Source organism: Paroedura picta, unplaced genomic scaffold (genome assembly GCF_049243985.1).
Source record: "Paroedura picta isolate Pp20150507F unplaced genomic scaffold, Ppicta_v3.0 Ppicta_v3_sca21, whole genome shotgun sequence".
In the NCBI taxonomy this organism is placed as follows: domain Eukaryota; kingdom Metazoa; phylum Chordata; class Lepidosauria; order Squamata; family Gekkonidae; genus Paroedura; species Paroedura picta.
Window position 1 is genome coordinate 3,114,754 of NW_027518618.1, and position 12,727 is coordinate 3,127,480.

Genomic DNA, 12,727 nt, shown 5'->3' on the forward strand with positions numbered 1-12,727 from the left:
TAAGGACATCAGGGGAGCCCTGCTGGGTCAGACCAGGGAGGGCCCCTCCAGTCCAGCCTCCCGTCTCACCCAGGGGCCAGCCAGTTCCTCTGGAGGGCCAGCCACAGGGCAGGGAGGCCGAGGCCTTCCTAAGGACATCAGGAGAGCCCTGCTGGGTCAGCCAGGGAGGGCCCATCCAGTCCAGCCTCCCGTCTCACCCAGGGGCCAGCCAGTTCCTCTGGAGGGCCAGCCACAGGGCAGGGAGCCTTCCCCGGACTGTCTCCTGGCTCTGGAATTCAGCGACTTAGTCCTTCTTAGCTGGGAGGTTCCCCCTCTTCCACGCAGCTTGGGCCAATCTCCCAGCCTAATCTAACTCTCAAGAGTCGTCAGAATAGAGCAGAGGAGAGGAGAAGGATGCCAACCCCTTTGGGTTCCCAGAGGGTATAAATGAAGTAAATAAATCAGAGTCCTGGGGAGGGGACTCTAATAGGGAGGGGGTCTCAAACTGTGCTCTGTTTCTCCTCTGCTGTTCTCCAGGGAGATAGTCATGGCTTCCTCGGGAAAATCTGCCTCCTTCTTTCGGGGCTTGTGGATTTGTCCTGCCTTTTCTACGAAAGGAGAACAGACTCCTGTCGGGAAAGTCATAAAGCTGGACTGAGGGGGCAAAAGAGCTCTGCGGGGGGTTTTGTTTTCCAGATGTTTGACACAGCTGCATGGAGGGAGCGGAGAGGAGGTCACCCGGGCGGAGGAGGCTTCCGCGAATGCCAGGGACGGTTCCCTGCTGGATTCGAATCTGCCTCTTCCCCCTCGGCAGAGGGAACAAGGAGAAATCCGCATCAATAAAGAGTTTTGCTCCTCGCTCCCTACGGACTGTTTGCACGGAAAAGAAAAAAACGAAATAACTAAAAAATTCTGTAACTTTTACTTAGACTCGCTGTTGATAAAACCACAAGTCTTTCCATCCAGGGCCCTTTTCTTCCTTTTCCTCTCTCTTAGTTTTGCAGTTTTTAATTTCTCTTTAAACATTTTTTGCAAATAAGAGTTTTGTTCCCCAAATGGTTTGTACGAACACCATCCATGGGGTGACTTTGGGATCCTTCTAGAGGAGAGGCCTGGAAAATGTGGGGCTGGGGAAGTGATTTCCCTGGTCTCTCATCTCTCAGTTTAGATCAGCACCGTTTGGGGAGGTTCTCGGTGAGCAAAGAAGGGCATTTGTTCTCTGTGGCCCTTTGAAGACGAGACGGTTTCATTGGTAAAGTGGATCAGGACCAGTAGGTGAGCCACCCACAGGGAGGAACAGGGCTTTGTTGTTAGGGCATTAAATCGAGAGATGTCCTCTGAACGTAGATCACCAACCCCAGAAAATGCCATCCGACTCTTGTTGACCATCCCTCCCCTGGGGCCTAGCTAGACATTATGTTTTTGTCATGCCTTCCACCCTACTTCTTCTTTTGAGTTGGTTTTTATACCCCGCTTTTCACTGCCCAGAGGAGTCTCAAAGCAGCTGACAATCGCCTTCCCTTCCTCTCCCCACAGCAGACTCCCTGTGAGGGAGGTGAGGCTGAGAGAGCTCTGTGAGAACACGGCTGTGACTAGCCCAAGGTCACCCAGTAGGCTGCATCTGGAGAAGTGTGGAATCGAACCCAGCTCGCCATGAGAACAAGTAGACCATCTGTCAATTTAGATTCAAATGGGGAGCCGTGTTGGTCTGAAGGAGCACAATAAAATCAGAGTCCAGGAGGACCTTTAAGACCAACAAAGATTTATTCAAGGGGTGAACTTTCGAGTGCAAGCACTCTTCCTCAGACTATGAACTCCCTACCCACATGGCTTTAAAACTTGGCCGACATGGATAGGGAGTTCACAGTCTGAGGAAGAGTGCTTGCACTCGAAAGCTCCCGCCTTGAATAAATCTTTGTTGGTCTTAAAGGTGCCTGACTGGACTCTGATTTTATCTGACAATCTATACCTCAAACTTGCTCCTAACGGAGCCCCAAAGCTCCTTCCATCCTTCTCCTGTCATCCATTTAATCTTTACCCAGCAATGTAGGGTCAGGCTTACAGCTTGTGACTGGCCCAAGGTAACTCAGCAGAGTGTAGACTCGAACCTTCATCTCCCAGATGCTGGTCTGACCCTCTAACCCAGGTTTCGTGAAACTCTGGGGTTTCTTGATGGCCTTGGGAGGGTTTCCCAAATGGGTGGGAGTTAAGGGGTAGTCAACCTATGGTCCTCCAGATGTCCATGGACTACAATTCCCATGAGCCCCTGCCAGCAAATGCTGGCAGGGGCTCATGGGAATTGCAGTCCATGGACATCTGGAGGACCACAGGTTGACTACCCTTCTGACCCAGGAGGACCTTTACAACTCTATGATTTTATGATTCAAATATATATATTTTTAATTTGTTACAATATTTGTCGGGTGTTAGGACGTGTTTCCCCACTCCCAGGATGGCCAATGATGGGCCTGGAGAAGGTGGGAAGGGGAGGGGCCACGGGTGGGCGTGTCCACAGCTCTGCTTCCCAACCCTCTTTTGCATAATTATGCCACTTCTGGGGCTTCTGGAAGCCTGAAGAAGGTTTCAGGGGTTTCTCAATGGCAAAAGGGTTGAACAAGGCTGCTGTAATTGCTCCACCAAACTGACATTCAGACGTGCCCTGGGGCACCCATCCTGGGAACTTTTCCTGGGCTTGGTTCCCTTGTGCAGCTCATTCAGACCAGGGTGGCTTGCAAGGGAGCTTCACCTGTGGCCTACATCTGCTTGCCCCCAACAAGTGCTGCTCAAAACCCTTGATATTCAGGGCTGCTTCTCCCTGGCACTGTGTGCGAATTCAGAGAGGAGATGGATCTTTCCAACCAGCAGTGAAGAATCTTTCTGAGGTTCGGCATTTCCCTGCCTTCTCCCACTCGTAGCAAGCCCAGCCTCTCCCCCCGTTCAGCCCCTGCATCTTAATTAACGTCTCGCTCTAACGAGGGCACAGGAGCCTTAATTTGGTTAGGGAGGCAGCTGTGCTGATTTTAGCCAAGCCCTGGCGCCTGGGCCCATGAGGAGCTAGGCGTCCCTCAGCCGGAGAACAGGGCTTTTGTTCTGGGACTGCCTGGGAAGAGAGGCACGGGGGTGGGGGTGGGTGGGGTGGGGGGCTGCTGGCACCAAGCCACACAGAGACAATTATGTCTTGGGGGTTTACGCCATGCAGGCGAGGGTCCTGTGTCTCTGCTTAGTGCTCCCAAGAAGTGCATTTTTGGGGATCGGCAACTGGTGGGATGCAAGAAAACTGCACCCTAAAATTGAGGATGCAGACCCCCTCCCACCTGGTTTGAAGGGTTCCTTTCCTAGGAAGTGGGCTTTGACCCCTCCAAAGAATTCGCCTCCCCCTTTCCATTTTTAAAATACGCAAATCTTGTGAAGCCACCCTCAAGGGGTGTTCAAGGGAACACAAGACTGACCTCTGGGAACATAAGGACCTCTGAAGAATCCTGCTGGGTCAGACCAGGGAGGGTCCATTTAGGATCCTGACTTACACAGAGGCCAATCGGTTCGTCTGGAGGGCCAGCCACAGGGCAGAGAGGCCGAGGCTTTACCCTGATGTTGCTTCCTGGCTCTGGGATTCAGAGGTTTAGTGCCTCTGAACGTGGAGGTTCCCCTCAGTCAACATGGCTGGTAGCCATCGATCGATCTCCTCTGCATGACTCTAAGCCAGGGGTAGTCAAACTGCGGCCCTCCAGATGTCCAAGGACTACAATTCCCAGGAGCCCCTGCCAGCGAATGCCAGCATTCGCTGGCAGGGGGCTCCTGGGAATTGTAGTCCATGGACATCTGGAGGGCCGCAGTTTGACTACCCCTGCTCTAAGCGATTTATCCCTGCGGCCTTTCCCAGCCCCACGTTTGAACCACTCTCAGCATAAAGTAGCATTTCCTCTTGCCCGTCTTGTGCCTACTGCCCGTCAGCTTCTGTGGCAGCCCTCGAGTTCTAGTTATTCTGGGACAGAGAGAAAAATGTATCTAGGCCAACTTTCTCCAGCCCCTGCACAATTTGATAAACCTCAATCAAGTCCCGCTCGTCCCCCCTCCGGTCATCTCTTTTCTAACCCAAAATGTCCCAATCTCTTAGAATCATAGAATCATAGAGTTGGAAGGGGCCATACAGGCCATCTAGTCCAACCCCCTGCTCAACGCAGGATCAGCCCTAAGCATCCTAAAGCATCCAAGAAAAGTGTGCATCCAACCTTTGCTTGAAGACTGCCAGTGAGGGGGAGCTCCCCACCTCCTTAGGCAGCCTAGTCCACTGCTGAACTACTCTGACTGTGAAAAACCTTTTCCTGATATCTAGCCTATATTGTTGTCCTTGAAGTTTAAACCCATTACTGCCTCTGCAGCCAGCAGAAACAGCATCCTGCCCTCCTCCAAGTGACAACCGTGATCTCTTCTGCCTTTCCTCCTGGGGAAGGGGTTGGAACGAGGGCTGGGCATTCGGCATCCGTTCATGCCATGGCACTGGCTGCTTCAGGCGTGAACGGATGCCAAAGTGCCCAACCCTCGTTCCAACCCCTTTACCATCTCGGTGGCAAACCGAGGCCGCTCTCAAGCAAAGGAGAGTGGGAAACACGGTTGTTCCGCTTTCCTTCCCGCTCTCGCCTGGATTCCTTGGGGAAGGGGTGCTCCTGAGCTCACCCAAGCCGGAGGGAGACTCTGAATTCTGCCCTCCCCCCAGCCCTTCTCTTGCCCGGGGAAAGGGTGGGAGCAGCCTGGACCAGAAGGGAAGCACGTGGCCACGCTTCTCTCTGTCCTGAACCTTCCCCAGAAGCACGACCAGGGAAATGGTGAGCTGGAGCCCTGGCATTCCATTTAAGCACCCCAGGAATTATCTGGCTGTGTCCCAGATAGGACGGTGGGGGGACAGGAGGGAAAGAAGCTCCGCGAAATGCACAGGCTCACTCACAGTGGGGGACGCTGGCTGCCGTCCTCCCGTCCTGCCCCCCGACCAGGCTTCTGCTGGCAGCCCTCCTCGAGGCAGCCCCGGGCCGGCCCCTCGGCTTCTCCAGCCCCTTCTTTTGAGCTTTCAGCTTCCTGATCTTCTCGCTGTACATCTTGGCCAAGGCGTGGACCTTGCTGATGATCCGTTCCGAGTTCTCCAAGAGACACGGATCCCCGTTCTCGTACAGGCCCAGGGACGGGAGGTAGCCAGAAGCCCCGTCAGCCTCCGTGGTCACGGGCCTTCCCTCTACTGCTTCGTCACGCGCTTCACGCTCTGGATTTCGGCTTGGGATCGGTGGGGGGTCCTCCAGGTCCGAATCCTCCACAATGCACAATGGTTCTGCGTACACCAGAGTCTCCTGAGGGGAGTGAAATTCTCTACTGCCTGTTTTGACGCCTTTCTTGGGGGTGTCTAGGATGCTTCTTTCTTTCTCCTGCCATGCTTTCCGGATCTCTGCGCAGGACTTGAACTCGGGCTCCCCCTCCTCCTCTAAGCTGCTCCCATGTTTGGACCCGTGACAATTCCTTTCTTGGCCAGCATCGTTTTGGGCGTTATTCGATTGGATGCCCGTAGGTGAGTCCTGCCCCTTCCCAGAATTCTTACATCTGGTATGCAACAACTGAGTTTCCCCACTAGGGGAAAGCTCCACCCTTTCCGGCGATTGGGCCCCGTCAGACTGGCTCCGCCCCCTTTTGGAATGTTCCAAGTTCGGGGCCAGCCAGATCTGCCCCTCCTTGGAATCCTCGTGGGTGCCACAGGATTGGCTCCTGCTCCTGCCAGACGGATCGTGATTGGAGGTGCAGGATGGTGGGCGGAGCTTTCTGGCTTTGGCCCTGCCCACTCCCCCGTCCTGGGCATTGTTTTGGCTCAAGATGCTATTGAATCGAAGGACGGACTGGCGCACCACACCAGTGGGCACAGTAGGAGTGCTGTCTTTCTTGTCCGCCCCGGGCACCTTTGCCAGGGCCTCTGCACCCTCGTAATAACTCTTGATCTTCTTGATCAGCAGCCAGTCTTCTTTGCTTAGTGTAGACTCCCACTTGGCGCCTTTCTCCTCTTGGTCCAGGCCAACCGATGAGCTCTGGGTGCACGGGGCCGGCTGGCTGGGCTGGTCTCCCTCCCCCTGGGGGGCGCTCTCCCTGTCCGATGACTCCTGCTCAGAGTAGACGGGGCCGCCAGGATCTTCCAGCTTGTTGCAGACTTCCTCTAAGACCAGCTCCTCCAAGACGTGAAGAGGCGATGGGCCGTTCTCCTCTGCCTGCCGCTGCTCCTCCTCTCCTTCCGAGGAGTCGCTGGCGTAGGAGGGGCCGAGCATTGGGGGACTCCGTTCCTGGAGGGAGTCGGTTCGGGATGGAGCCTGCAGCGGCTCAAAGGGCGTGTCCCCCTGAAAGTCCACCTCCTTCTCCTCTTCCTCCTCCAGTTCTTCCAGGGCATCGTTCTGGAGGGACGGATCCTAGGCAAAAGGACACAGAGGCTCGCTTCAGACGTCACACAAAACCATGTTTGTTTGAACCCCAGTTAGTCTGCAGACCCTGGGTTTGGCTCACGGGTGAAGGTGTGAATCTTAGTTTGCCTAACAAAGACCCCCTCTGTCCCTTAGGGCAGGGGTAGTCAACCTGTGGTCCTCCAGATGTCCATGGACTACAATTCCCATGAGCCCCTGCCAGCGTTCGCTCCTGGGAAATGTAGTCCATGGACATCTGGAGGGCCGCAGTTTGACTACCCCTGCTTTAAAGCCAAGGACTCATTGTGCCATGACCTTTGGAGAACAGCTGGCATCACAGTGGTGGATCAACTCATACCCTGTGGTGGCAAGTAGCCCAAAATAGCCATTAGGGGGGCAGCAGAATGATCTACAGCTGGTCACCTGGTTCAAGTAGGACGTCAGAAGAGTCCTGTTGGGTCAGAACAGGGAGGGTCCATCTGGTCCAGCCTCCCGTCTTACACAAAGTCTGACCGTTTCCTCTGGACCACCAATAGCAGAGCACAAAGGCCATGGCCTTCCCCTGGTGTTAGCTTCTGGTTCTGGGATTGAGAGGCTTAGTGCCACTGAACATGGAGGTTCTCCTCGGTCACCAGAACCTAGCAGCCATTGGTTGACACATTTCCCATGAGTCTAGATAGATTAAAAGCGTCGACTCCTGCGGCCATCACTACATCCTTTGGCAGGGAATGACCCTTTTTTTGTAAGTATTTGCTTTTGTTTAACGACACAAAGCTTAGCGGGGGGTCTAGGCCAGGTTCGCCAGCCTCCAGGCATGCCCTTGAGCCCCTCTTGAACAGTAACCTGTCTGCAGACAACCTGGTCCCCAAGTATGGAACAGGGATCAGGAGCCCCCTTCCCCCTCCTCCCCAGAGCTCCCACCCTCCGGGGTTACCTGTGCCCCCACGCTGGACACCTCCAGGTTATCCGGGCCCCTCGCAGCCCCCTTGTCCTTGTCCAGGCCTCGCTGGCTCAGCAGTTCCAGGATCTCCTCCGTGATGGACAGGCTGGCAGGGATGGGCTCTCCGGGCAGAGAGAACTCCACCTCCCCTTCCTCCGGCTCCGAATCTCCTGGCTCCAGCTCCGTCGCCCTGGAAGCCAGTGTGCAGGAACTGCTGGAGAGGCAAGTAGGCTCAGCTCCTGGGAAGAGCTCCCCATCGCTGCCGGCATGCTGCACAGACAGAACACGGCATCGTCAATGAGCATTCGGTGGTGGTGGTGGGGGGATTAACCTAGCCTAATACTTCACGGCAGGGATCCCAGGTGGGGGGGTGGTCCTCCGGGAGTATTTCCGCACTGGGGATCTCCTTTGGATTTGTAAAAGGTCCACTCTAAACGTCAAGGGGATGACTTAATGAGAAACCCAGTTTCTCAGGCTGGGTCCCCTAACACTCGGTCCCCTGATCAATATTCTGGCAAAAGCATTTTGTAAATTAATCACCTGGACGTTGACTTCAGTGGACATTACAGATATTAACGAATGACGAGAAACGCTGGTCTTTTTCTGTATGAATAAGCAATATCATTTCTGCCACTGGGGAACCCAACGGGGCACCCACTGGCCCCTTTCCCAGAGCCTACTAAGTGTTTTTAGAAAGTGGGTAAGGCAAAGTGGGCCTTCTGCCAAGCACGGCTTCTGACTGGCCCCAGGAGATTTGAGTGGTGGTTCAGGCTTTTTTAAAGGTACTTTTGGAAGCAGCTTCCATCACAATGCAAGGATCTAGACTGGGTGACTAAGGGGAAGCTGTGGCAGCCATTTTTGTGGCTGGCTCCACCTCCTGGGGCAGCCGTTTTGTAGTTGGCTCCTCCTCCTGGGGCAGCCATTTTGTGGCTGGCTCCACCTCCTGGGGCAGTCAGAATTATGGCAGAATTCTGAAAGGTGTATGCAGGCTCAAAAAAGTTGGTGACCCCTTGTCCACTCTCACAGTTGGTGGTCTTTTCACAAGAGGGCCCCTTGGGGAAAATCGCTTCCTAACAAACCCATAGTACAGTATATTCTTAATCTGGATTCTCAGCCTTGGAAATGTTTTAAAATGCTGCAATTAGAGACCTGCATAACAATATTATGGATTTAATGGGTTTTAGAAAAAATGCTTTTAGAGAAATGTGGGGAGTTTTTGAAACCAATTTAAAAAACCATGCCGGTCTTGCCAGATGCTTAGGGTCTCATTCCATTTGGGATACTGCCGGGCAGAGAGCCAGCCAGGGAGTTGGGAGGGGACATCTCGCCACAGGAAAGACACCTGCTTCCCCCATCAGAAGTGGGAGTCCACAGACAGTAAATACCTTCAACTTGGACATGTCTGAGAATGTTCCGAGCAGGGAAGAGACGATGAGAAAACAAAAAGAGAGAGAGAAAAAAAGAAAATCTACCGTCAGTGACTGAGATAAAGCAGCTAGATTTCTAACTTAATTTTAGACTCAACCCCAGAAAGCATAAGACCATTCATTGGTGTATCCTGCCTCACAGCATCCTCCAGTTCCTCTGGAGGGCCAGCCACAGGGCAGGGAGGCCGAGGCCTTCCTAAGGACATCAGGAGAGCCCTGCTGGGTCAGACCAGGGAGGGCCCATCCAGTCCAGCCTCCCGTCTCACCCAGGGGCCAGCCAGTTCCCCTGGAGGGGCAGCCACAGGGCAGGAAGGCCGAGGCCTTCCTAAGGACATCAGGGGAGCCCTGCTTGGTCAGACCAGGGCGGGCCCATCCAGTCCAGCCTCCCGTCTCACCCAGGGGCCAGCCAGTTCCTCTGGAGGGCCAGCCACAGGGCAGGGAGGCCGAGGCCTTCCTAAGGACATCAGGGGAGCCCTGCTTGGTCAGACCAGGGAGGGCCCATCCAGTCCAGCCTCCCGTCTCACCCAGGGGCCAGCCAGTTCCCCTGGAGGGGCAGCCACAGGGCAGGGAGGCTGAGGCCTTCCTAAGGACATCAGGGGAGCCCTGCTGGGTCAGACCAGGGAGGGCCCATCCAGTCCAGCCTCCCGTCTCACCCAGGGGCCAGCCAGTTCCCCTGGAGGGGCAGCCACAGGGCAGGAAGGCCGAGGCCTTCCTAAGGACATCAGGGGAGCCCTGCTTGGTCAGACCAGGGCGGGCCCATCCAGTCCAGCCTCCCGTCTCACCCAGGGGCCAGCCAGTTCCTCTGGAGGGCCAGCCACAGGGCAGGGAGGCCGAGGCCTTCCTAAGGACATCAGGGGAGCCCTGCTGGGTCAGACCAGGGAGGGCCCATCCAGTCCAGCCTCCCGTCTCACCCAGGGGCCAGCCAGTTCCTCTGGAGATCCAGCCACAGGGCAGGGAGGCCGAGGCCTTTCTAAGGACATCAGGAGAGCCCTGCTGGGTCAGGCCAGGGAGGGCCCATCCAGTCCAGCCTCCCGTCTCACCCAGGGGCCAGCCAGTTCCTCTGTAGGGCCAGCCACAGGCCTTCCCCTGGAGCTGCCTTCTGGCTCTGGGATTGGGAGGTTTATTGCCTCTGAACTTTGAGGTTCCTCTCAGTCAATGTGGCTAGTAGACGTCTCCCCCATGGCTTTGTCTCATCCCGTTTTCTAGCTGTTTATTCCCGTGGCCATCACAACACCTTCTGCCAGCGAATCCCACAGCGTAATCCCTCTCCTGTCTGTCCTGAACCTGCTGCCCATCCGTTTCCTTGTATGTCCCGGAGTTCCAGCCTTTGGGGAGAGGGAGAACCATTCCTCTCCGGCAAATCTCTCCACTCCGTGCATAACGAAAGGAACTGTCTCAGCCTTCTCTTTTCTCCACTGAGGAGTCCCAGACTCCTCTTAGGAGGGGGAGCCAACTTGGCAGCCTCGGCAGGCCGTTCTCCTGGCCTCGGTGAGGAGTCTGGCAGCCTCGCTAACAGCCTCTTCGGCACCCTCCTTAGAAACAGCTCCTTAAAGGTCACCTGGACCCCGTGGCCAAACCCTGCTTCATCTCAACTGGCCAAGACTTCCCGAGCGAACCGGGATCCTTTTGGGGAACTGCCGGGGATATTCTCCAGCTCGGTCCCCGTCTCTCCGGGGTCGCTGGCAGACAGAGGCCCTTCTCAGCCTCATTTAGGGACCAAACCTGGGTGCCAAGCGGATGCAGTTTTGGGGAATCACCTGCGAGTTCTGGAGACCACACACTCACAAACACTGGGGGGGGGGGACGGGGACGGGGGACGGGGGACAGAAGGGTTTGTAATTCTTAGAAATATCCCAGCAATGCTTGGGACTGTGAGGAGAGGGAGGGCAGGAGGAATTAGTCACTGCTTCACAATGACCTTGCAGGGTAGGGCGTTCAGTATCGGACAGGTGTGTGGGGGGGAGGACTGAGGTGGAGCAGGTCCGAATCCAAACCCCAAATGTGCACAGAATAAAGAAAAGGAAGAGCTTACTCGTTTGATGAAATGAGCCTTCAGGCTCCTTGGCTGGTTCTGTGGGGGTGGGGAAAAGATAATAATAAATAATAATAACAAATAATAATAATAAATAATAATAATAAAACTGAGGGGCAGAGATTGAGGGTCAGGAAGAGTAGCTTTGGGACTGAATGGGCTCTTGTTGAGTTGCAACAAATATGGTGTTCATGGACTACAGTTCCCATGAGCCCCTGCCAGGGAAGGCTGGCAGGGGCTCATGGGAATTGTAGTCCATGGACATCTGGAGGGCCGCAGTTTGACTACCCCGACTAGATGATCAGTCTTGGTGTGGAACATGGCAAGGGGGTAAAAAGGGCTGGAATAAGATCGGGGAGACCCCCGTTCAGATCCCCACTCTTTGCCATGGAAGCTCACTGGATGGCACACTTGTGAACCAGCCTGCCTTACAAGGTTGTTGTGGTGAGGAGGAAATTATTGAGGGGAGAATTAGGGAAGTCATCTCAGGTCCCCATTGGGGAGAAAGATGCATTATAAAAGGAGGGAGGGAGGGAGGGAAGAAGGAAGGAAGGCAAGATTTTGAACTCCCATTAGAAGGAAGGGACAAAGGAAGGAAGACAAGATTTTGAACTACAGAAGGAAGGAAGGAAGGAAGGAAGGAAGGAAGGAAGGAAGGAAGGAAGGAAGGAAGGAAGGAAGGAAGGAAGGAAGGAAGGAGGGACGGAGGGAGGGAGGGAGGGAAGGAAGGAGGGAGGGAAGGAAGGAAGGAAGGAAGGAAAAGGAAGGATGAAGGAAGGAAGGAAGGAGACAGGCTGAATGAAGGGCAAGATTTTGAACTTCCACTGAAAGGCAGGCAGGCAGGCAGGCAGGCAGGCAGGCAGGCAGAAAGAAAAGAAGAAGAAAGAAAGAAAGAAAGAAAGAAAGAAAGAAAGAAAGAAAGAAAGAAAGAAAGAAAGAAAGAAAGAAAGAGAGAAAGAAAGAGAGAGAGAGAGAAAGAAAGAGAGAAAGAGAGAAAGAGAGAAGGGAAGGAGGGAAGGAAGGAAGGAGGGAGGGAGGGAGGGAGGGAGGGAAGGAGGGAAGGGAGGGAGGGAGGGAAGTAGGGAGGGAAGGGAGGGAGGGAGGGAGGAAGGGAAGGAGGGAGGGAAGGGAGGGAGGGAGGGAGGAAGGAGGGAGGGAGGGAGGGAGGGAGGGAGGGAGGGAGGGAAGGAAGGAAGGAAGGAAGGAAGGAAGGAGGGAGGGAGGGAGGGAAGGAAGGAGGGAGGGGAGGGAGGGAGGGAAGGAGGGAGGGAAGGGAGGGAGGGAGGGAGGAAGGAGGGAGGGAGGGAGGGAGGGAAGGAAGGAAGGAAGGAAGGAAGGAAGGAAGGAGGGAGGGAGGGAGGGAGGGAGGGAAGGAAGGAAGGAAGGAAGGAGGGAGGGAGGGAAGGAGGGAGGGAGGGAGGGAAGGAGGGAGGGAGGGAGGGAAGGGAGGGAGGGAGGGAGGGAAGGAGGGAGGGAGGGAAGGGAGGGAGGGAGGGAGGAAGGAAGGAAGGAAGGAAGGAAGGAAGGAGGGAGGGAGGGAGGGAGGGAGGGAGGGAGGGAAGGAAGGAAGGAAGGAAGGAAGGAGGGAGGGAGGGAGGGAGGGAGGGAAGGAAGGAAGGAGGGAGGGAGGGAGGGAGGGAAGGAAGGAGGGAGGGAGGGGAGGGAGGGAGGGAGGGAAGGGGGGAGGGAGGGAAGGGAGGGAAGGGAGGGAGGGAGGGAGGGAGGAAGGAAGGAAGGAAGGAAGGAAGGAAGGAGGGAGGGAGGGAGGGAGGGAGGGAAGGAAGGAAAGCAAGATTTTGAACTCCCATTGAGAGAAGGTTAGAAAGGGAGTTTCTCTCCCAGCCCGTTCCTCGTGACACACTCCCCTCTAGTGGTGCTGGGCAGAGTATGCTGCACTGCTGGGAAAAGCCCAAGGACGTCCGGCTCC

At 55.3% G+C, this 12,727-nt stretch overlaps 1 protein-coding gene across 2 annotated transcripts in view; it reads right to left on the minus strand.

The window, feature by feature from the left end:
• PLEKHG2 (pleckstrin homology and RhoGEF domain containing G2) overlaps positions 1-12,727 on the minus strand; it is a 69,003-nt gene that overhangs the window by 13,667 nt on the left and 42,609 nt on the right. For both annotated transcript variants that reach the window (XM_077318420.1, XM_077318419.1), the window contains 4 exons: positions 10,801-10,839; positions 8,727-8,743; positions 7,336-7,611; positions 4,922-6,410 (listed from right to left, as the gene is read on the minus strand). In XM_077318420.1, the coding sequence (XP_077174535.1) occupies positions 4,922-6,410; positions 7,336-7,611; positions 8,727-8,743; positions 10,801-10,839 (1,821 nt within the window). The remainder of the gene's footprint in view (positions 1-4,921; positions 6,411-7,335; positions 7,612-8,726; positions 8,744-10,800; positions 10,840-12,727) is intronic.